The sequence below is a fragment of the Apis florea genome, unplaced genomic scaffold (genome assembly GCF_048593485.1).
Source record: "Apis florea isolate Af1SG1 unplaced genomic scaffold, ASM4859348v1 contig_3794_pilon, whole genome shotgun sequence".
In the NCBI taxonomy this organism is placed as follows: domain Eukaryota; kingdom Metazoa; phylum Arthropoda; class Insecta; order Hymenoptera; family Apidae; genus Apis; species Apis florea.
The window spans coordinates 824,364-849,134 of record NW_028256857.1 but is presented as its reverse complement, the minus strand read 5'-3'; the positions used below and the strand labels follow the sequence as shown (position 1 = coordinate 849,134).

The window sequence follows — 24,771 nt, the reverse complement described above, 5'->3', positions numbered from 1 at the left end:
ATCAAAGATAAAAATAAAAAGAGTTGAGTAAAAAAATTAAATATTTTTTATTACATGTATATATAAATATTACAAATATTACTTTTTATTTTCTAACATTCTTCTTTTTCGAAAGGTAGACGATCACCCCATTCACTACACCTAGCACAACGATATGTATTTCTAAAAATATGAAATCTTGTATTAATGCGATTTCAATTTTTTTATATAATACATTCTTTTTTATTTAAAAAATACAGACTTTCCGTTTTTCCATTTCGTAAAAATTTGTTCTTCTAATTCTCCGGAAGCTGTACACATACGGCATATAACATGTTTAGACCGTTTTAATACTGGTCTGACAATTCGTGGCCATTTGCAATCATCTTCGGAACGTTTATCTAAAATTATAGATCATTTTTAAGTAAATTAAAGGTAACAATTTATTTTGTATTATTCTTTTTATTATGTGTGTGTATATATATATATATATTATGTTTTACTAAAAACGAACCTTTTTTAAGTACTACATATGAATAACGTTCATGTTTATACTCAGAATTTTCACCAATGCGTAATGTTAAATATGTAACTTCAAAATTACAAGGAGTGTTATCTGTCATATATCTAGGGCATTGAATATCGTGAGGACACTGAAATAATTATACAAAAATTAATATATATTGTAAGATAATATTGTCCAACATAAATATTATTTTTAAGTATCGATTAAAATATAAGAAAATGATTCTACAATTCTAGAATTCTAAAGTTCTAAATTTTTTTGATTAAATATAAATTCGGAATAGAATTTCAGTCTTAATTTAAAAAAAAAAAAAATTATAAAAATACAAGATTTTTCCTAAAAATGAAATGTTATGTTAAATCTATATAAAAAAAAGTGTTAAAATGTTTAATTTAATTTTAAAAGACAAAGAAAAAAATTTTAAAAGTCAAAGCAATAAAAAAATAATATGAAATAATATCTTATATAATTTTTCTGATTGTAAAAAATTATCAAACTTAAAAAAATATTGATAAACGATTTTTCAGATTTTTATATTTTTACAAAACATTATCTATTTATTTTATTATAATAATTATCTATTTAGTAAGAATTTATTTTGCTATCCGATTGTATGCTATCAGATATAAATATTTTAAGAAAAAAATTATCAAAATGATTTTAAATTAAACAGATCAAAAAAAAATCTAATGAAAGAATATGCAGTTATAATTTCCGTATTTTAATATTATAACCTGTAGTATTTAAGTATTTACTTTATATATAAATGATTGTAATTAAAGTTAATATTATGAAAATAAGTAGCTAATTAAATTTTTATTTCAATAAATTATAATATTAATTTCGTTAAAAATATTTTCATATTTTAAATAATTAAAAAACAAAAAATATAAAATCTATTATTTTGAGATATAAAATAATAGAATAAATAGTTTTTGTTTTTATAAATCTTTATAATATATTGCTGATTTTTGTTGCTGAATTTTTAAAAATAGCAAAATTTATATTATAAATTTATATTGTTTTTTAAATTTATATAAATTTATATTATTTCCGTTTTTTATTAAATATTGGATCAAACAAATGAAAAGAGGAGAAATAAATTATATAAATTAAAACTATTTTATAAAATCTTTTTATTTTTAATATATTTGTTAACTTTTTTACTTTTTTTTTGTATCAAATAATAAACAAATTCAATAAAATATAAGTGAATAATGCATACAAATAACATAAATAACATTATGAATTTTTTAAAAAAAATATTGTAAATATAGAAACTTGTTATATTATGTATATTAATTATTATGTATAATAATGATTGCTATATACAAAACCAAGATGATTATATAAAATTTTGTTACAAAAAAAAAAAAACGAATTTTATTGGATTTTCAAAATCATTTGATTTTTCATTAATATATTCATTTTTGAAAAAAATGGAAAAATAAATTTGCAGGAAGTTAATATTGGAAGTATAGTGTAACTATGTATGGTACCGGCTATTATATTATTGTCATAACATTTTTTATCCTTTTAATAATATCCTTTTAATAATGCATAAAAAAATAAAAAAGTTTAACAACTATTAAAAGTAATAAGATCTTAAAAAATATTAAAAGTAAAAAGATCTTATAAAATAATTATAAATTTCTTTCTTTTTTTCTCTATTTTCATCTGGTATGTTGATCCAATATTTAATAAAAAACAGAAATATATAAATTTTTCTATTTCTAAAAATTCAACAAATTTAAAAATTAACAATATTTATTAAAAAAAAATATTTTGTTTTTTTATACTATCACATAGTTATTTAGATTGTTAATTAAAATTTGATGTTTAAAAATTTAAAAAAGTTATTAATTTTTTTATTTATTACTTTTTTTTAATTGTATAAATTAATTATTATTGATAATAATTAATAAATGTTTTACCACATAATATTAAGTTCTCATGAAAAGAAATAACTTTTATCTGAAAGTTTTTTTTGTATTTCTTATGTTTGCGAATTATAATATAAAATCAAAAAATAGCCAAATTTTCAAGAATTGATTATTCGGACAGTAAAAAATATTGCATAATACATACCTACATAAGCACTACATAAGCATATATTCTCAAAGTTTCATAATTTTTTGAATTTTCGGGTTGGAAATTTTTCCTTATAAAATATAATAATGATAATTATTTCACATGTTAAATTTGCGCATCAAATGCCTGTGATGAATCATAGAAAGTTACAAAAGTTTTAATCTCCATGCGTTGCGATGCGATTTTGTAAAGGAAACCGTAATTGTGATTGGTTCGTTTTAACTTCCTTTTAGTTTGCATTTTCGCGGAAAATAATGATTGGAGAATCATCAAGAATCAAGATTCGCAACAGTTTTCTAAAAATAGTTAGAATTCAGCCGAGATAGAATTCATTTATCAATCAACCGCAAATAGTTAGAGATAATCATCATTAATTCATTCTTACAATACAAACAATTATACAGTTCTATAACCGTAGTTCTTCAAGCGATAATATTCAGTTCAGGCATCCCATTTCGTACAATATTCAAAATTACATTAAGTTGCATTTTAATAAAGTGTAAAATACATTACAGTATGATTCTATATTTCTGGATCGATGAAAATCTAATAAAAACAAAAATGATCTTGATCTCGATATTCAAGATGAATTTTTTATTTATCTTTGATATTATTTAACTTTGATATTCAATTTTTTTTATTGTATCGTATTCTATTCCTAAGTCTAAAAAAAAAAAAATGATAAGCAAAAAAAAAATCTATATATATATATATTAGTTTTCAAATTTATTTTATTTATAATTTGTTTACATTTTTTCATCAATAACGTTTATTATAGCACATAAATATTTACTAAATCAGAAAATATAAAAAAAAAAAATTATAAATAAAATGAATTCAATTTAATTCGAAAAAATTTTTTCTAAAGAAAAATTAAATTACAATTCATGATTGCTTTGAAATTTTTTTATCTTTGTGATAATTAAAATATAATGTAATGAAAAAAATTGATTTTGAATTTCAAGATCATTATCAAGATCATTTTTGAACATACTTTTACATATAGATCTTCTTCAATCCAGAGGTATAGAATAATATTATAATATTTTTTATATTAACTTTTTACATTTTGTAAAATGCAATGTAAAATATTTTTTTATTTATCACAGTAATAATATAATTCTATTTTTTAATTTTCATCTTTATCTTGTAATTTAATAAAATTATATTTAAATATGTCAAAATTTATTTTAATTGATGATGATTAAAAAGTTATTTCTGATTTCGTATTCAAAAATAATGTAAAGAAATTTAAATATTTTATATATAAAAAATGGGTATATAAATTATTAATATATTCATAGAATAATAATAATAATAATAAACAATGACATTAGTTATAAAAATATCAACTAAAATTTAAGATTTTTATTTTTATTATATTGTCGTATTACTTTATCTTTATTCATTTCACATAATATATTCATTCATCTATATATTTATCATTTCGTCATATTACTTATAGATTATATAGATTAATCAATAAGTCTCAACCAATATTTTTATATCAATTTTTGCATTTGTAAAATCGATCCTTCAAAATTATTCTAGAAATATATATAATAACATCCTATATATTAAAATAATATTGATATTGATCACATTTAACTATTGATACTATTAAATTCTGACAAACGAATTACAACCATTTGATATGTATTCATATCAAATATTTTTTTAATCTAATTTTTAATTGAATTCGGAATCTAATATCATATATAGTATAAATTTTTATTAAACAAACAATTTAATAAACATGCAGAATATTATTTTTTACACAATTTCAATGTTTTTTTGAACTTTTGTCTACTTAAAATTAGATTGAATAATTATATAAATATCATTTTAAATTTTCATGTAGTATCTTATCTTTTTTGGATAAAATTGTCCAAAATTTTTTACAAAATCTCAAGTTTTTCAAAATTAATAATGAAATATTTTATATTTAAAGTGGAAAATAATCTGTCATCATTTAATCAATATTGCAAGATAAAATTTTTTTTTAGATAATAACAATTATTATATTAATACTTACAGGTGAAAATACATGTACATTACAATTATTCTTCTTATAATTAAGTATGAAATCTCGAGCTTCATTAACTATCTATTTAAAATAAAATCATTAGTTATAAAATAATGATTAAAATGAATAAATAAATTTTAATAATATATGACTTACTTTGAATCCTACGTTTGTTCCTTGTTCTACAATAATTAAATATCGTTTTGTTTTATTCCATAATTTTAAAATTGTTTCAAGACGAGATTTTTGGTTTGGTAATTCTAATAAAGAATATGCACTTACTACAATATCATAAGTTGGCTATAATATAATATAAATAACAAATTTAAAGTCTATTTTAGATATTTCAATGTAATATAATAATATATGTAATATAATATATAATAATAAGTTATATTCTTACAATTGGAGATGCAGGAAAGAATTGTCGATAGAAAATATAATTTGTATTAATTTTTGGTGTAGCATTTTTTATGAGATATTCAGATAATTCATTCATATCTTGAGAAACATCAACACAATAATATTCCTTGATAGATTTATACCAAAATTGTGAAGCTGCCCTAATAAAATTAAGTTTATAATTTTATTGCAATATTTTCAAATAAAAATTATTTAATTTTATATATATCTTACCACATAACTGTGCCAGTTCCTGAACCATAATCAAATAATGTTTTTGGTATAAAACTTTTATCACTATTAACAATTTCATTAAAAATTTTATATAAAACAGAATATTCAGGTACACTTCTACTAATTAAATATGCTAAACTAATGTATTTATTATATGAAATTGGTGACCAATTATATATAAGACTTTTAAAAAGTTTAAGAGCTTTTGGATCATTAAGTATATCATCTTTATTTAAATTTTGTGTTTCATGAATATGTGGATACATTCTTGATTGCACTTCTTGTAATTTTAAATTAATATCTTCTTTTTCTAGTGGAGGATGTCTATTATTTAAATGTGTTGCCAATTTTTTACTACTTTCATTAATCATCTTTGATGAAATTGTTACATCTATATAAATAAAAATATTTTTTCTTTTAATATTAATCTATAATAATCATAAATATTATATTTTAATAATAAAAAATATATTTTTTATAACTTATTACCACGTAAAATATTTTTAATTGTTTTTATAAGCCAACTAGGTTGTTCTATTCTCTTAGGCTTTATTATTCCTGGATGTTGTCTATGTTTAAATTCATTGTTCGAAATTAATTCATTTACAGTACCTATAATTTTCATTTTTTGTTTTGTTGAATACTAATAAAATAAAATCAAATCAATATTTAAATTTAAAATCGTATATTAAAATAATTATTAATAATTCATAAGAAATAATAAATTATAATTATTATCAAAAAAGTATTTTATCAAAGAAAATATTTTTACTTACCCAACGCATTTGTTTATATTTCAAAAATGTTATTTTCATTGACATAATAAATAACCTTATTCAATATTAGTTCTGTCGTGATGAAAAAGTTGAATATAAAATAATAGCTGTAATAAAACATAAAACTTCATTGATGTTAATTAAAATTATAATACAAACGTTTAAAATCTGTCGAATTATATTAAATATAATAATAATATTGCAATATGATATAGTATATATACTATAACCTCAAATCAATTCTACACTGAAATATCTATCGTATGTACAACATGTTTTCCCAAAATAACTTACTATTAAGTTCTTTTCAATAAACTACTAAAAACTTAGTTATTACATATATTAGTGCAGTTAATAAAATTGAAATATTACGATTATCAAGTTAATTCATAAAGAAAATGAAATTTGCAGAGCACTTAAGTGCTCATATTACACCAGAATGGAGAAAACAATATATAAATTACGAAGTAAGATAAAAACTTTCATTTTCAATATGTCATTTTATAAATTGTTTAATGATAGCTATTTTAAATTTAATAAAAACTTATAAAAAAAATATTTTATAGGAAATGAAAGCATTGCTTTATGCAGCAGTAGAACAAGCACCAGCTGCAGATATAACAGAATCACATATATTAGAACGTTATTTTAATAAATTTGATGAACAATTTTTTCATTATTGTGATAAGGAGTTAGCAAAAATAAATACATTTTATTCAGGTAAATTTTATATTATATTATACAATTATTATAATATTATTTTTAAAATTTTTTATTTATATTAAAAAATTTTTTGTCTATTTTGTTAGAAAAATTAGCAGAAGCAACGCGTAGATTTGCAACTCTTAATAATGAATTAAGTGAAATTCTATCTGCTTCTGAAAATGGACAAGGAAGTCATAAAATCCGTTATCGTAACAATATTTTGCATAAAAAGCCAATTTCAGCACGCAAACTTCAAGAATTAAAATTAGCTTTTTCTGAATTTTATCTTTTTCTCATTTTACTTCAAAATTACCAGAATCTTAATTTTACTGGATTTAGAAAAATATTAAAAAAACATGATAAAGTATGTAAAGACAATTAATGTATATAATAATTGATACTTATATTAATTAATAGAAGCTGTTATCCTAGCTTTTAAATATAGATCTTGGAGCAAAATGGAGAGCAGAACATGTAGATACAGCATTATTTCATACTCATAAAGATATAGATAGGCTCATTGCAGAAACAGAAGCATTAGTTACCAGAGATTTAGAACATGGAGATAGACAACGTGCTATGAAACGTTTAAGAGTCCCTCCTCTTGGAGAACAGCTTTCTCCATGGATTACATTTAAAGTGGGACTTTTTTCAGGAGCTTTTATTGTTCTTCTTATAGCAGTAATACTTTCAGGTAAAATTATATTTTTATTATATAAAATTTAGATATATGAAAATGAAAGATTAATATTTTTTTTATTTTATAGATTAATATTATATTTTATTTTATTTATTTTATAGGTGCACGTTACAGGAATAATAATAATTGGCGAGTTTTATGTAGATTATATCGTGGACCACTTCTTATGATTCAATTTCTTTTTCTTATGGGAATCAATGTGTATGGATGGAGATCTTCTGGTGTAAATCATGTTTTAATATTTGAACTTGATCCTCGAAATCATTTATCAGAACAGGTTGTATTCTTTATTTATTGTTTATATATAAATTACTGATATATAATATACAATATATTTTCAGCACATTATTGAAATGGCTAGTGTGTTTGGATTAGTTTGGTCTTTATCAATTTTAGGTTTTTTATATAGTGAAACATTGGGAATACCACCATTTGTTCAACCTGTAAGTTTTTATAATATATAAAATTGTTAAAAATACATGTATATAAATAATATTTTTTCAGATGTTGTTATATATATTACTAGCTTTGTTTTTGTTTAATCCAACGAAAACATTACGTTATGAAGCTAGATTTTGGGCACTCCGTGTATTGGGTAGAATATTTTGTGCACCATTTTTTTATGTTGGATTTGCTGATTTCTGGCTAGCTGATCAACTTAATTCTCTACATACGGTTTTCTTAGACTTTCAATATTTTGTTTGCTTTTATGTACAAAATTCTTCATGGACTACTGTCACTGGTTTGTAATTAAATATTTTAATTGCACATTTTATTATTTATTTTAGAACTTAATTTATTTTAAGAAAGTAATTATTTAATGCATTTTTCGATAGATGCGGAAACTTGTATTATGCGCGAACTCTCAATGAGACCATTTGTGGCTTGTTTGCCAGCATGGTTCCGATTTGCACAATGTTTACGGCGATATAGAGATACAAAAGAAGCTTTTCCTCATCTTATGAATGCAGCAAAATATGCTACTAGTTTTTTCGTTGTAGTATTTTCATACTTACATTTAACTAATGCTAGTAAGTATTTTTTATATATAATTAAATAACATAATCAAATAACATAACATAAGAATTATATAGAAGAATATATATATTTTTATATATATTTTTTTATAGAGTATTATGTATTATCTACTGAAAATCCTTATTTTTATTTGTGGATAACTGCAAGTATTATGAGTTCTTGTTTTACATATACATGGGATATAAAATTAGATTGGGGATTATTTGATAGTAATGCAGGAGAAAATAAATTTCTTAGGGAAGAAATTGTTTATTCTTCTCCAGTAAGTTTGATTGTTTATATATTAATTAAAATTTAAAAAATAATTTTATATTTGTATAATAATATTGTATTTAATAATATATGTATTATACGTATTATATACTTAATATTTGTATTATATTTTAGTATTATTATTATTTTGCAATAATCGAAGATTTTATACTTCGTTTTGGTTGGGCATTTTCATTGTCTCTTACTGAAATGGGATACGTACATGCAGATTTAATGGTTTCTATAATTGCACCATTAGAAGTATTCAGGTAAGTTAAAAATAAATTGATATTATTAGCAATAAAAATACATTTTTAGAAATCATAACTTTACTGTACCTACACATTTAATATGTACAAGATATGTCATATTGCACATCATTATATAATATATCGTTTTTAGTGAAGCTTGACAACATTTTTCGCTTGCATGAGATTTAAAATCATTGTACATTTCAGTCAGACAAACAAGATTTACTGAGTGAAACTAATAAATTATAATAAATATAAATAAAATTTTTGTTTTCGATTTTTATCCTTGTTTTATTCATTTCCTTTATCATTTTCTTTTCTTTTATTTTAAGTTTTAAATAATTTTTATTTTAATTTTAAATTCAATTTATTTTATCTTTTTGCCTTTTGGCTTATAATATACAAGGAAATTTTTAATTATTATTAGTTTATAATAATAATATAATAGTAAATATTTTAATTTATCATAAGCAATATTTTGTATCAATTTGCCTTACTAATCAGTTGATAGAAGGTACATGTGGAATTATTTTCGTCTGGAAAACGAACACCTATACAATGTAGGCAAATTTCGAGCAGTTCGAGACATCTCCATAGGGCCTTACAGACGCAATGAAAATGATGAACCGAAGGCGGCTATACGTCTTATGGATTGTACAAACAATGACGGTGATGAATCGACGACATTTGAAATTGTCAAATGTGATCATTGAAATTGTCATCTTGTAATTGCATCTTTTATTTGTATATACTTTAATTTGTAAACATGAATTTTATATTTATAAACAACAGTCTCTATTTATAAACATAATCATTTATATATAGATGAAAAACATAACTTTCATTTATCAATGAATTGAATTTCCTCCTTCTTATTTGTATATTGCATATTATTTTGCATGCTCAGCATGTTGAGTCAACTAATAGTTTAATTTATGCTTTTATGCTAGTATTTATATATCATTTTGTTGTATTTGGAATTATATATAATAAATGATAACGATCAATTTTGATTTCAAAATAATATTTACTCCTTTCTAATAGGAGATTCATATGGAATTTTTTCCGCTTGGAAAACGAACATTTGAATAATTGCGGCAAGTTTAGAGCGGTCAGAGATATATCTGTTGCTCCAGTTGATTGCTCTGACCAAACTCAAATTTTAAGAATGATGGATGCAGCAGACGGGGTAATCAATCGAAAAAGAAAACAAAAGATAATGGATAAAAAACCTTCACGCGCTTTTTCTAAAGGTGAATCCTTGATTTGTGATCTTGATACATAACTAAAAAAATTAGTGGATTCATAAAAATTGAGTGTTAATTTTTTTCTTTCTATAAATGTAAAGAAAACAATGATTTTATTAGTCATACAGTACAAAGATACATATTATATCAGAATGATTCTACTATTTAAGTAAATATGAAAAATGTATAAATGTTGTCAGTCAGTACAAATATATATATAAGAATGATTTTATATATGATTTAGGTAATTATAAGAAATGTATAAATGTTCTTATATATTATAAAATTCTACAACATTTACAACTATGCTTGTACTCTTGTCATAATTCATATTCAAATATCCCGCACAGTAAATTATTCGCGAGAATCAAAGTTTCGAGAGATCGTTGAATATATAATGATAAATTTAAATTTAAAAAATTTATAAACGACAAAAACATATTATAAATGAATGAGTTTCTTTCAATAACAAAATATTGATTATAAATTTTAAATAAAATAAAGTATTTTAATGTTTTTTAATGAATTATCCATATTATTTTTTCCCCGTAATTTGACAAATAATGCAATATTTTATGCATTTAATATATAAAATTCTTATTTTTTTTTATCTTTTATCTTATTATTATCTTATTTTTTATCTTATTATTATTTTTCATTATTTTATAATGTTTCTATTATGATAAAACTACTTCTATTTATACTACCTAACCTAAATCTAATTTAGCGCGCTTTGAATATTTCAACAGCTGAAAAAAATAAAGCGCTAATAGCGAGTGTATCACGTGTAATCTGTGTCAAATATAGACATACTCTTAATACTCTTTGAACAGTTGTTGAAAGTACAATAGTAGTATATTGATCAGTATTTCAGAAATTATCAAATTATTTGTTTATAGTGCAAAAGATTAATTGCATTTATTATGAATTTTATTTGAAGATAATTTCGCAGGTTCAAAATTTTTAAAAATTATTTATTTCTAGTACAAAACTTCTTGTAAGTATCTCTTTATTTTAAATTTATTTATTTTTTTTTATTCAATTTGTTCATTTTCGATAGTTTTTATGAATCAATATTTTTTTTCAAATTTTTCGCATATATTCAAATATAAGAGGATAAAATATTAAATAATCTTATTTCTTTCATAGAAGAAAATCTCATATATTAAAAAATATTAAAAATAACTTGTCTCAAAACTAATTGAAATTTATTTTAAACATAAAAAAAATATTGATTTTATGAAATATTTAAATCAAATGTAATATAATTTCTATAAATATATACTTTGTTTTTCATTATTTATTCCAAAAAATCTGTAAAAAATTTGTAAATCTATAATCTTTTAAAATAATTTTCTAATATTGTGTCATAATATATTAAAGTGTTTTATATCTCAAGTGAGCCGCGAAAATATTATATTATAAATATTTTTATATTTAATAATATCTTTAAATTATTTATTATTTTTTTCAAATAATAAATAGATATCAAAATATATTATAATTCCAAATTCAAATAAATAAAATTAAATTATAATGTATCATGAAAACTTAATTAATTTTCAATCCATCATTGATCCAAGAAGATTGAGAAACACTGTTTCGGAATATTTTGTATCAATAGTTCCCAACTTGTAAGTAATAATTTATAAAGGGGTTGTAAAATATTTTATAGAGGTCGCTATTATTATTTTTAAAAAGTTAATGACTTTTAAAACTTATTTATTTTAATGTTCTACAGGAATATCATATTCTTTTGCAATTCAAATATAAAATCATTAATTATTGTGCGGCGATAAAATCATATTAATATTTTTTATTTTCTTAACCTTATATAAGAGAATAAATTACATTATAACATTAAAAAAAGAGACAGCAATTGAAAAAGTTAAAAAAAACTATTTTTATATTCATTTATAAGGATATCACACTAAATCCAATATTATTATCATTATTAATAATTTTCATTTAATTGAAGTGACCCGATTTTATGGTAAACGTTATTTCCCAACACAAATCCAGATAACATATATAAAATGAGAAAAGAAAGAAGTAGTAAACATAGGGCATCGAACACGGAAACATAGAATACGCAGGAGGGCAAGCGTCGTCAGTTTCGTCGGCGATGATGTTGTGGTGGAAAGGGTAATGGTAGTATTGATTGCAGCGGAACTTGACCGCGCAAACTCTCTGTCTGCCCTCAATGAAATGACGTGCTTACATATGGAACCACGACGGACGGAACGACGATAAAAACCTGTGGATACCACACCTGGCCGACACCTGCCAGTTGAAACGGTGATGATGACATCGACCCTTTGTACCTGCACATGGCTGCTGCTACCCTGCTGTGTTCTCATCACTCTCTCTACCGGTGAACACGATTTTTATCAAGGTGAGGACACATATCGTCCATTCGCCCGAAAACACTCATCTTTTCGAGGGTAATGACACTATAAATGTATCATCCCTCTCCATCCAATATACCACAATTTTTTGTTCCTTTTTATTTCATTTTTATTATTTCTTATGTTTTTTGAAATCGCAAATATATTTTAAAGAGTCTCGAACCACATTGCACGATACCACGAATATCATGATGTCATGATGTAATCGATCATTTCACATTATTCTTTATTTCTAATTTTATGAAAAATTAGTCTTATTCTTGATTAATTTCTTATTTTTTAGTTATGACTGAGTGAAAATGTTAAATTTCAAATTTTATGAAAAATGTTTAAGGTTCGTTCGGAGTTTACATATGTTTGCGTGTGTATGTAACGTTGATGATAATATATTCTCTGTTTCTTTTTAATTCATTTGAAATATAATTTGATTGAGTAATTTAAAGATTCATTTTCAAATGTACAATTTCTTCAAAAGAGAGGAATTTAATTAAATGGTAAATACACGTGTAATTATTATACATAAGTATATTATGTCAAATTTTAAATTGAATAGAAATGAAATACATATGTGTTTATCAAAGTTACAGTAACGCACATGTATACATGTTAAGTAGTTTGTTAACCACCGGAAATTCTTATCCTGATATCGCCACGAAACAAACCAATAATGAATGGATATTGTACAATTTGTCGATATGTTTTGTTTTTGTAAAATTAATATATTATATTATTTTAGTAATAAAAAAATAATGTCGATTTCGTGAATATAAAAATATTTGAATCAATTTATTATAATATTATAATAATCCTATATATCTTGTTTTTGAATCATTTAATATATATATAAACATTATAAAATTATTGTGTAATTTATTAAATTTTTTTGTATATTTTTCTATTTTTTTATCTTATAATTCATACTTGTCTATTGTTATGTACATTTATTCATAACATTATTTCAAAAATATAACAAATTTTTTTGAAAATACTTGTAATTATATATATTTTTACATTCATATGTGTAATATGACTAAAAATATAGATCTATTTTCTACTACTCTTTCTTCTAGTAATATATTATTATTATAAGTATTTGCTATATATTATTATTATAAGCTTGATCTAAATACATTGATTTCTAAATTTAAACAGAATAAGAATAGAATATTTTATGAATATGAAATATCATCCATAAAATAAATTTATCATAAATAATAATATAGAAGCTATCTAAATTTATTTCTTTTATCGGTAAACTCGACAAAATTTTTTCATTGACTTAAAACTTTAGTGAAAAGGATCGTATTATGAAATAATACGTATTATGAAATAATGCGGAAATAAAGAGAAAAATAATTAAATGAAAAAATCATAAACTAGCTAAGTGTAATCTGAGAAATAAAGCATAGAAGATAGGTAATAAAAGATAATAGAAGATAAAAAATTGAAAGAGAAAGTTTAGAAAAGAATTTACTAATGGAAAAATCTAAATATTTAATATAAATATAAAATAGAATCGATACTAGAAATCGAAAAAATCGATAAAAGAATAATCAATCGTCAATCGATATTTAATTTTCTTTAATAAATGCAAGAAATTGAAAATTAAATATCATTTCCAAAGATGCAACAAGTTGTTCAAAAAAAAAAAAATTGATTTTTTTAACAGTTGTAATGCACAAGAATAATAATGTGAATATTTTTCAGATGATATTCCTGAATCTTCGAATATTGCGCTTAAGCAATTTTTGATTAAATATCTCGAGGGACAAAGAACGCATTATCCATTGTTTGAGAGCCAAACTTACAAGAAACATCATTTGGATTTGTATCGCCAAAAAAAGGAACTTTTGGAAGCTTTGATCAATAAAAGAAATTTAGCTGAAATTCTAAGAAAAGAGAAACCGAAAGAATGGAATTATCGGCAAATAAAATACAACGAGCCGATCAACGAATTAGCGCAAGAGAGGGAACATTATTCTCCGCTTTATGAAATGTTGAATCCGTTCCAGAGTTCCTTGGAATATATGAACTTTAAGATGCCTTATTTTCCCCATGAAACGAACGATGATGAGGATATGAATTTTCAAGATGATAACGAAGATGGATATGATCAAAACTTCGACAGAGGAATGAAGGAAGAACCGTTGTTTGAACTCCACGGAAGTTATAGTGGTTCAATTAACGAGGACGGCAAAACTGATATGCAGATACAAAAACCTCAAGCGACCATACCAGAATTCACTTTTAAATTCGAGGATTCAATTTTGCCCGAGAGACATCCGTTCGCGGTAAAACCCAACGATCCTAGATATTATAATGACGTTCCTTTTTCATTAGGTATGTCAAACTTCAATATATATTTCATTTATTTTATTTATTTCATTTATTTCATTTATTATAAACTTCATTATATTTCATTATGCTCTTTTTAATAAAATATTGCATTTTATGTTTCGAAATAAACATGAAAAATAAAATCTCTTATCATTTTTTTCTTCTTAGAAAAAATAAATTAGATCTGATTCTAAATCTTTAAAAATATATACGATTTTTTAATTTTATTTAAAAGTTAAAAAACACAGAATTTAAAATAATTTATTATTGATATAATATATCATGATATATTTATTTTTATATATAATTATATGCTATAATTATATATAATATATGATATAATATATTATGATATAATAATATATAATTATTATAATATATTTTGAAAAGTAAAAAAATAATAATATGCTAGCTAAATAGGACATTTTTAACTAAGAAGGGCAGAATTTATATTGATAATATTTTTATAATTTTGTATAAATTTATAATAATTATTGTAGAATATTATGTTATTATACTTATAATAGATGATGAAGACAATTCGGATTTCGAAAAATCGATAAAAAATAATACAAAATGGGAACAAGAGAATATAATGACAGTAAATGGACCTATCGTACGTGAAGAAAATCCAAGAAATATTGAGTCTAAATTTAAGGATACGGATCCAGTGATATCTGAATTGGAACGACGAACGGAATACAACCCACTGTTTATACCTGTAAACCAGGATTTGAATAATGATATATATTTTATTGGTAAGCTAATACATAGTTATCTAAATTTTATTGCGCCAAATTATACAAAATTAATATATTTTTTTTTTTGAGAATAGAGTCTAGACAGCAAAATAAAATATAACATATAAAAAAATATCAATTTATTTATTAAATTATAAGCAATTTAATTTTTCATTAAATCAGGATGTTGAATCCGTTGCATCATATTCTTTCTTTTCTTTATTTGATTAATAGAGCACAAGGAAAAACTCTATATCTACTTTTTTTCTTCAGTTCTGTATATATATATATATATATATATAGAAGTTTTTTGTTTAACAAATATTAATTTTATTAGGATTGTGATTAAGTTATTCATAATGGAAGGATCGATTAATTGAAAAAGAATTATGCAGTTTCTGAAATTAATATAGTGAAGCATTAGTTAATCGAAATCAACTATCGTGAAAGAAAAGCTCGACATCTCTGCTATTATATTAAATAGAGCAAGATGCAGATAAAATTCAGTTGTATTATATTATAATGTAACTTGCCAAATTAAATTTTTTAAATAATAAATCGAAAATTTAAAGATGTTTCATATTATTTTAGATGATATTTGATAATTGATTATTCCAATTATTTAATTGGTAATTATTTAAAATAGGAAAATCTTCGCTAATTTCGATGATTTTTAAATATATTATCAAAATTAACATTTTGAACAATTTTTTTTTATATGTTATCTCCATTCAGCCTAGTTTTCGAGATATTTGCAAAAAAAGATTGTTATTGATATAGAATTATTAGAATTTATTATATATATATATATATATGCTCGCAGCTGCATAAGTATGTAATTGTTATCCTCAATTAATATAAACATGGCAGCTAAGATGGATAGAGTGAATTAATAAAAAATCTACTTTCTGATGAATTATGAATAATGATAGTAAGTTTAAAATATTTCAAATTTATTAGCTTGAACATTCCACAAATCTTTTAAAGATTTGAGGTGATTTTAAATTTAATATTTTAAATTTTCATAAGAATATTTAATTTATAAGAAATAATAGAAATAATTTATAAGAAGCTTTTTGAATAAATTATCCGTTATATATTTTGGACGCTGCTGCGATATATTTATAGAAACAGCAGATAAATGATGAAAACAGCAGTCGGATGTTTATATATATACAGTTACGGATATACGAGAAATTAAAAATATAAGAGAAATTCTATATAATAGCAATTTTTTTTTCAAATATCTTTTTTTTTAATATTTTTTTTTTAAATATAGCCAAACGGCAGTAACATGTAAAAAAAAAAGTTGTTTAAAATATCGATTTTAATAACATATTCAAAAATCATAAAAATGAGAACCTCTTTATTCCGAATAATTATCAAAACTTGATCTTCAGTACATTGATCTACCTATTCAGATATTATTAAATAATTGTTTTCATTATAATAGCGATCATCATTGATTATCGAGTAGTTACTGTACTCATTGGTTATATTATAGAATCATATAAAATTAATATATATAAAATTTATATAACATTTCAGTAATAGACAATATAAATTGCAATAATTATAGAACTTTTATATACATAATGTCTATATCAATTGTTCGTAAATCTTTAAGAGTTTCGATTTGTAATTCAAATACATTTGATGATCAGATTTATATGAACTTTATATATTTTTAATTCTATTTCTATTTGAATAGTTTTTATTCTATTGCTATTTCTTGTAGTTATGTTCTACATTTTAATTTCGATAGCTGAAAAATCTAATTATTCATTATCAAAGAATTAAGTACATTTGACTTATCAAATATTATTCACATAGATTAGGATTGAGTTAGATTATATTATTTTCTGGTCACGAGAAAATGACTTATAATACCAGAATAATACTCATGTTGAAATTTTATATAACTTATAAATATAGAATCCGATATCATTATAGTGTCATACTATCAATTACTCGATAATCATCAATAATAACTATTACAGCGAAGATAGTTATATTAGTAACATCTGGACAGATAGCATAATCATAATATATAGATACATAATACGCAACTTGTTAATATATAGTATAAAGTTTTTTTTAATAATATCTCAGAAATAAATATTCGAAATTGAAATTTTCAATCAAAAGTCCATTTCCTTTACCGCCTCTTCGAATTTCATATCATCAATAATTAGTGTCTTTCGATATTTATAATGTATAATTATAATTCTTTTTGTATTACGTTATATTAATGTTCTAAAATAAACAATTGTGCATTTGAAATGCATATGAATATATCATCTTTAAAATTTTTATTTATTCTTGCAATATTGATTCGGCATAAAAGATACTAATACAATTGTAAACACGCATGGTTTACTTATTTAGCGTTTTTAATCAAAATTAAATTATATAATTTGATAAAGCTTCAATTGCATAACAATTTTTATGTTTAGTTTTAAAATCTATCGAAAAATCGAATATATCATCATATATATATCATGTATATATTTTTAAAGGAAAACTTAAAAAAAAATTCATTCAAATTTATAAGAAAATAAATTTTTAAATTTAAGTTACTACACATGTTAATTATCAACAGTTGATATATATTGATGTTAGTATATACAAAGGAAATGAAAGTGGATTCTATATCACGATAAAAGAAGCTGATATAAGGTTTAATTAACAAATTACAAAAATTTTAAGTGCGTTAGATAATAGAGAATAATCACTTATTATTTATGTAGTATACTTCTTTAATAAAAAGAAGAGAAATTATTTCGACATTTTAGTATAATATAATGCAAGATCTATTATATGTCGTATAACTTATCCCGAAAGTTACCTCAAATCAATTTCAGTATATTATATTCTATATTTTATTTAAATCCATAGATGAATTATATTATATTCAATCAGCCTATTTACTAAAATTTATAGATAAATTATTATATTATATTTAATTAGCCTTGTTGAAATTCATTGGAGTAAATCAAAATATAATAAGAAAAAAAATGAATAATATTTTTCAATACAAACTTATTTTTTTTAAATAATGTAGTATTAATATGTTAAACTATTAACATATTAAAAAAAATCAATATATATAATATTTGATTATAATATTTAAATCAATTTGAATTTCATAAATCATTGAATCATTGAATAGATCTATTTCATTTGCAATTAATGTTTTTTATTTCAATGTAAGATTAGAAAAGAATAACAATCAAAATTCATTTATCATCTTAACATAATAATGTTCATTAAAAATCCATATAATCACTTTTCATATTACTAGTGTGTATTGATTTTTTCGAATAAAATTATTTTGATAAATAATTATCATTTATATGAAAGTTATTTATATAAAACTTTATTCTAAACATATATTCAAATATGTTATTTTATCAAACTTGATTTCATAACACAAATATAGGTTCTTACATACATTGAAATATATTGCGATGAATGTATCGATTCATCGAATGGCTCGCACTCTGGAAATGATAGAATGATGGAAATGATGTTTCAAATTTGTGTAAGCCAATTGATTTAAATCCATTATAAGTCGATGCATGCATTGCAATATGTTTCAACTTCAGTAAATTAATGATGTAAAATAATGTAAAAAAAAAATATATTATTCTAATAAGTTCAGAATAAGGATGTATTTTAAGAACATATAAAAATATAGCGAGTAGGATATGGTTACAATGTAATTAAATCGTGAGTTTTTCTATCATGTATGCTGTCTATCATATCATATTTTTTCAGTCAATCATTTTTATTATATTGCTAGGGAAATCTGTTTGGTATATACTTATTCTAACAATATATTACTGAAATTTTATTTAATTATTCATAATCGAAAAAAAGATGATAGAAAGAAAAAATAAGATAGTAATATTTGAATTTTATCTTTTTGTATGTTAGATATAAAATCTTTGCTACGAAAGCTTTACTCAACAATTTTTCGAATTAGGATGTTACTTTTAATAGTTCCATCATTTCGGAAATAATAGTATAAAAAAAAAAAAGATAATGGATTTATAATATGTATTCATGAAGGCATTCAAGGCATTCATGAATATATAATATTAATATGTGATATTAATTCACATTATTTGATTTATGTTATTAAATTATGATATTTAATTTCGTCTATTATTATTATTTTTTTTTTGATTCAATAATCTCATATTAAAATAAAATATTAAATCCAAAATAAAGATCTATAAAGATTTGCTATGATTTGTGATTCATTAATCTACATACAAGGATCTATGAAATTCAAATTAATTTAAATAAAAGAAGCAAGTTTTTGTGTAAAAAATATCATTCAATCTTTCTAACTCGAAATCTTATTAGAATTGTTTTAATTTGTTCCTATAGACTAGTAAATAGACAAATTAAGTGTTAACCATTTACATATGGATTTAAATAAAGTGACAACAGCAATTTTTAAAAAGAATTTTTTACATATTGATAGCTAAATTAATTCTTTTATATATATTATAGCTCTTATTTTATCTTCTTTTTTTACATTTAATATATTTAATACAAACTTAAAATGCTTATAACTTGTTAATTATATCTTATCGAACATTCGTATATATGAACTTTTTTTATTGCTTTAATGTCTATAATTCACAGTGTTTTACATTTTTATAAAATTATATAATCCTATAGAAATACATATAGGATATTTCATATAAATTGACATTCGAATATTTACCAAACTCTGATGATAATTTTTCAAATTTAAAAAAATTTTAAAAAATTTAATAATTTCAGGAAGCATGTAATTTGACATAATTAATTTTTTTGTATATAGATTATAAAAAATATGAGAGGATATGAGAACAATTTTGTTTTTTTAAAATGAATTTTTTTGGTCACGGATGCAGCTTGATATTTTCTATATAAAATAGTATTTTTAAATCTTTTTCTACATATATTCTGTGTTTTAATATATACCTATAAGAAAAAGTTTTTATTTTATTTAAAAGCTATTAAATCAAATGAAAATTCAATATAATTAATTAATTTTCCTATCCAACTATTGTAGTATAAATTATATAATGTTTAATAATTTAAAATAATTATTATTAAAAAATTTTTTTATTAATTTCTAAATAATATAGATAAAAAAAAATATAAAGTATCCATAATTTTAATAATTATAATATACATATAATTTTATTAATAATATAAAAGTATCAAACATAAAGTTAAATATAAAGAATCAATAATTTTAGCTAAAAAAAATGAAATAGAAATTTTATTTAGTTTTATTTAAAGTAATAAATATAACTTCGCTCATATAATTTATTTAATAATTTATTTATTTTTTTTATAATTAAATATGCAAAATTTTTTTAATTTGCTTCTCTTTTTGTTGTCACATTTTTATTGTTTAAATTTACAAACTTTCGAAAAATGTTGTATTCGAAATTATATATATAAGTATAATATTGATTTCATAGAATATCAATCAAAATTTCATTGATATTTATCATATATATAAAATTATTATATATTTATCATATATAAAATTTTTCAGCAAATATTCACATTAAGAGAAATAACATTAATAGCAATATAATTATGGCATATAATGTAATTTTTTTTAATCAAAATAATTAAATTTTTTTCTTATAATAAATTTTTTCTTTTTTCTTATATAATTTCTTCTTATAGAAAATTTTTCGAAAAACTAAATATAATTTTCATCCGTTGGATTCATTTATATATTATTACTAGAACTTTTATATCAATAATTGCTTGATTATTATAGATATATATTATTAGACTATATATAAAAAACATATCTAGTTAAAAAAATAATAATTAGTGAATTCACGGAATATCCTTTGTTCCTTGTGAATAAACATTAATAACAACGTCTTTGTCGAATGCTAGGATGCAAGTTCAATATTTTAATTTTTTATTAGTTTTTTAATTAGATATATTATAAAATTTTTAATTAAATATTTTTTATTTTCATAATGAAATAAAAAATGAAATTAAAAAATTTACTTTTGCATTAGTATCATCAATACTATAATATAGTTTTTTTGAATTTCAAAAATCTCTAGATCTTCTTTCTTTCTCGGTAGATTTTCTTATTCGGTGTCTTTTTCTATGTTTGACAAAAAATTAACATACAAATTTTACACACATCGAACTATATGAAAAGTAAGAATCAATATTTTTATCGAGTAATTGCAAAGTTTCAGTCCAATATTCACTTTATATTTATGAGAAATCATATTTTTCCGTTTATTTTTCAGCTATTGTTGCGGGTTGTAGCGCAGCGGCAATATTTATCTTCGTTTTAATCGCTTTAACATGGTGCAGGTATTACAACAAATAATATTTTTTTAACTTTAATAAATAAATGATAAATCAATTAATTTCATTAAATTTTTTCAGGCTAAAGCGAGGCGCTAAAGCGGCGGCTGACATAGAATATCCAGCTTATGGTGTAACTGGCCCGAATAAAGAAGTCTCACCTTCGGGAGACCAAAGACTCGCTCAGTCTGCACAGATGTATCATTTCCAACACCAAAAGCAACAAATTATCGCTATGGAAAAGTAAGTCACGTAAATAATATTTTGATATAGTAATTTTTATTTTATTTTTTTCGTTTTTAAAACTTTTTGAAGTAAATAGGAGTTCCGCAGAGATAATATTTGTTAAATTTTGGAAAGTGTTGAAACGGTTTTAAGAAATTTTATTTTAATTAGAGTATATTGTTTGGATAATGATTTGTGTAGTCGTGTTTCTGCAACTAGAGATCCAGGCTCAGTATCTGAAGCAGAAAGCGAGGAAGAAAATGAAGAAGGGGACTATACCGTTTATGAATGTCCAGGACTAGCTTCTGTAAGTTATATATTTATATTTATTTCATAAAACTTGATCAATTGAAAACGACGAGGGAAAAATTTAATAAGTTAGATTTAGATTTAGAATTTATATATAATTATAAATTAATATTATATTTTATATTATATATTATTATAATTTATTAGATTTTCTATAATTATGATGCATTAAAACACTATTTTTTAACTATTAAATCATATGAAAAATAGAAAATCAAATTCTTATGAATTCTTATTCTCTCTCTATTTTTCTCGACTTATTAAATTATTCTCTTATTTATATATTTTATATATTTATTTATATATTTTGAAATTTTTCTCTCTTTATATCATATGATATTTGTGAAATTTTTGTTTCATTCTTTCATTTTTCAATTATAAAGATATATATATATGTTTTATATATATATATATTTCGAATATGTACATATATATATTTTTTTTTGCAAAGACTGGTGAAATGGAAGTAAAGAATCCATTGTTCCATGATGATCCAACACCAGCAACACCAGCACAAAATAACAAAGAAGAGGACCACATATAGTTTGAATAAATATTAAATATATTTAATTTGAATATTTTTTCTGGTGCTTAGCTCACTGTTAATGTACCATATCGGAAACATTTATCTATATATCGAATGTAAACAACTTTAATATTTATATGACGCGGGAAGTCAAAATAGAAAATTAACTAAAGGTCTGAATATAAGACCATTTTTGCGTTTCGTGTAAGGGATATACCATATGAAACGATGAATATTCTACATCGTTACAAACTATCGTGTTTGTTTGAAAACACATATTTTTTAACTCCATGATGTACTATAGTTTGTACTTTCATAGCAAGTATGGTTAGCTATATTGATTGACATTATTTTTCTACTCACCGTTACACTTGCAACATAGAGTACAGATTGGAGATCGTATAATACGTACTATAATATCTAATATCACTTTATATACCTGATTCTAATTTTTAAATCTAGAGATTAATATTTGTTATGCATGTTTTCAATACTTTTTTCCCACTATATATCAATAAGTATTGACATTTACAATGGAAAATAGAATCTTTATAATTTTGAAGTGCTGATAAATATCAAAAATAAATTTAAATTTTAAATGTAATTTAAATTTCAGTTCAAATTTATGAACTTATTATTACATACTATTAATAATTTGTTTGAGATTAAATTAAATATAGTTTATGTTGGAATATTATAAATCTATGTTATAAAGTTAGATATTATATTAAATTTAATATTTTCTTGAAAAAAGAAAGTATTTATAAAATTTAATAGAATAATAGAATTAATTTGATATAAAGCGAATTGAGAATCATAATGATATAAATCCAATCATTAGAAAATAGAATATTGCTATAATTTCATTATTTTAAATTATTTTAATATACAAACAATAAGTGTAACTTCATAAAATCAACAAGAATAAAAAAAATAATATTAGAGAATAATAATATAAGAAAGTTTCTTTTCTTAATCTTGTTAGGATCAAATATTTTAGAAGTAAGAAAGATATTCTTTTCTTATTTAATTATTAACAACAAAAATATATCTTCTTTCAATATTTTCGTAAACAATATATTAAAATTTGAGATTTGTTTTACCGAATATTTTTATTATGTAATTATTCAATAATTTAATTTTTACTTTTAATGTTAAACTTAACGAAATTCATAATAAGTACTATCGCATATATGCAATATTGAATATATATATATATAAATAAATATCAATTATAAATGTAAATTTCTTAAAATGTTTGTATGTTATTTATATCATTGTGATTTGCAATCCGCTATATTATAATAGAAAAATTTATTTTATATATAATCTATTATCTTGATGTACTTATACGAGTAAAATTTTACGTTATAAATCAACGTGCACGCACGTACACAAACAAAATTGATACACAAAAATGATAAAATAACTTCCATTTTGCATGTGCTGTTGCTTTTGGCATTATTGCTGTGATTTGTATCATCTAAATGAAAATTCTGTATATATATTATATATTTGTTACAAAAATGCTGTTCCTTTAATATTAGCTAATTATACATGCTATATATATATATAAATTATTGGCTTGATGCAAGAATAATATGTATTTTATTTTTCTATGATACCTATAACTATTAAT

General features: G+C 21.5%; 3 protein-coding genes across 9 annotated transcripts; 2 read left to right on the top strand and 1 right to left on the bottom strand.

Annotated features, from left to right (window-relative positions):
- Positions 1–28: 28 nt before the first annotated feature.
- LOC100863895 (ribosome assembly protein METTL17, mitochondrial) lies at positions 29–6,671 on the bottom strand. Of its 3 annotated transcripts, none has more exons than XM_086915800.1 (10): positions 6,329–6,668; positions 6,035–6,141; positions 5,748–5,901; positions 5,259–5,649; positions 5,026–5,185; positions 4,779–4,922; positions 4,632–4,703; positions 494–632; positions 242–380; positions 29–162 (listed from the first exon to the last, which is right to left on the bottom strand). In XM_086915800.1, the coding sequence occupies exons 2-10, from the start codon at positions 6,077–6,079 to the stop codon at positions 93–95; spliced, it is 1,314 nt and encodes a 437-aa protein (XP_086771926.1). In that variant the 5' UTR covers positions 6,080–6,141; positions 6,329–6,668; the 3' UTR covers positions 29–92. The 3 variants fall into 3 exon arrangements, with proteins under 3 accessions (XP_086771926.1, XP_086771927.1, XP_003693731.2); XM_086915801.1 differs by having other exon boundaries at positions 5,748–5,870; positions 6,329–6,662; XM_003693683.4 differs by having other exon boundaries at positions 6,035–6,671.
- On the top strand, positions 6,348–12,480 carry LOC100866036 (solute carrier family 53 member 1). 4 transcript variants are annotated; one of them, XM_086915796.1, is made up of 12 exons: positions 6,362–6,501; positions 6,601–6,754; positions 6,844–7,103; positions 7,172–7,433; positions 7,541–7,716; positions 7,781–7,882; positions 7,944–8,181; positions 8,276–8,470; positions 8,570–8,739; positions 8,865–8,998; positions 10,025–10,233; positions 12,395–12,480. In XM_086915796.1, the coding sequence occupies exons 1-12, from the start codon at positions 6,433–6,435 to the stop codon at positions 12,478–12,480; spliced, it is 2,055 nt and encodes a 684-aa protein (XP_086771922.1). In that variant the 5' UTR covers positions 6,362–6,432. The 4 variants fall into 4 exon arrangements, with proteins under 4 accessions (XP_086771920.1, XP_086771922.1, XP_003693749.2 ...); XM_086915794.1 differs by lacking the exons at positions 10,025–10,233; positions 12,395–12,480 and adding an exon at positions 9,132–9,261 and having other exon boundaries at positions 6,348–6,501; XM_003693701.4 differs by lacking the exon at positions 12,395–12,480 and having other exon boundaries at positions 10,025–10,743.
- Positions 12,481–12,488: 8 nt separating this feature from the next.
- On the top strand, positions 12,489–23,312 carry LOC100866266 (uncharacterized). 2 transcript variants are annotated; one of them, XM_031916532.2, is made up of 7 exons: positions 12,489–12,622; positions 14,343–14,975; positions 15,500–15,730; positions 22,012–22,078; positions 22,154–22,315; positions 22,517–22,604; positions 23,058–23,312. In XM_031916532.2, the coding sequence occupies exons 1-7, from the start codon at positions 12,529–12,531 to the stop codon at positions 23,148–23,150; spliced, it is 1,368 nt and encodes a 455-aa protein (XP_031772392.1). In that variant the 5' UTR covers positions 12,489–12,528; the 3' UTR covers positions 23,151–23,312. The 2 variants fall into 2 exon arrangements, with proteins under 2 accessions (XP_031772392.1, XP_031772391.1); XM_031916531.2 differs by having other exon boundaries at positions 22,499–22,604.
- The last annotated feature ends 1,459 nt before the right edge of the window (positions 23,313–24,771 follow it).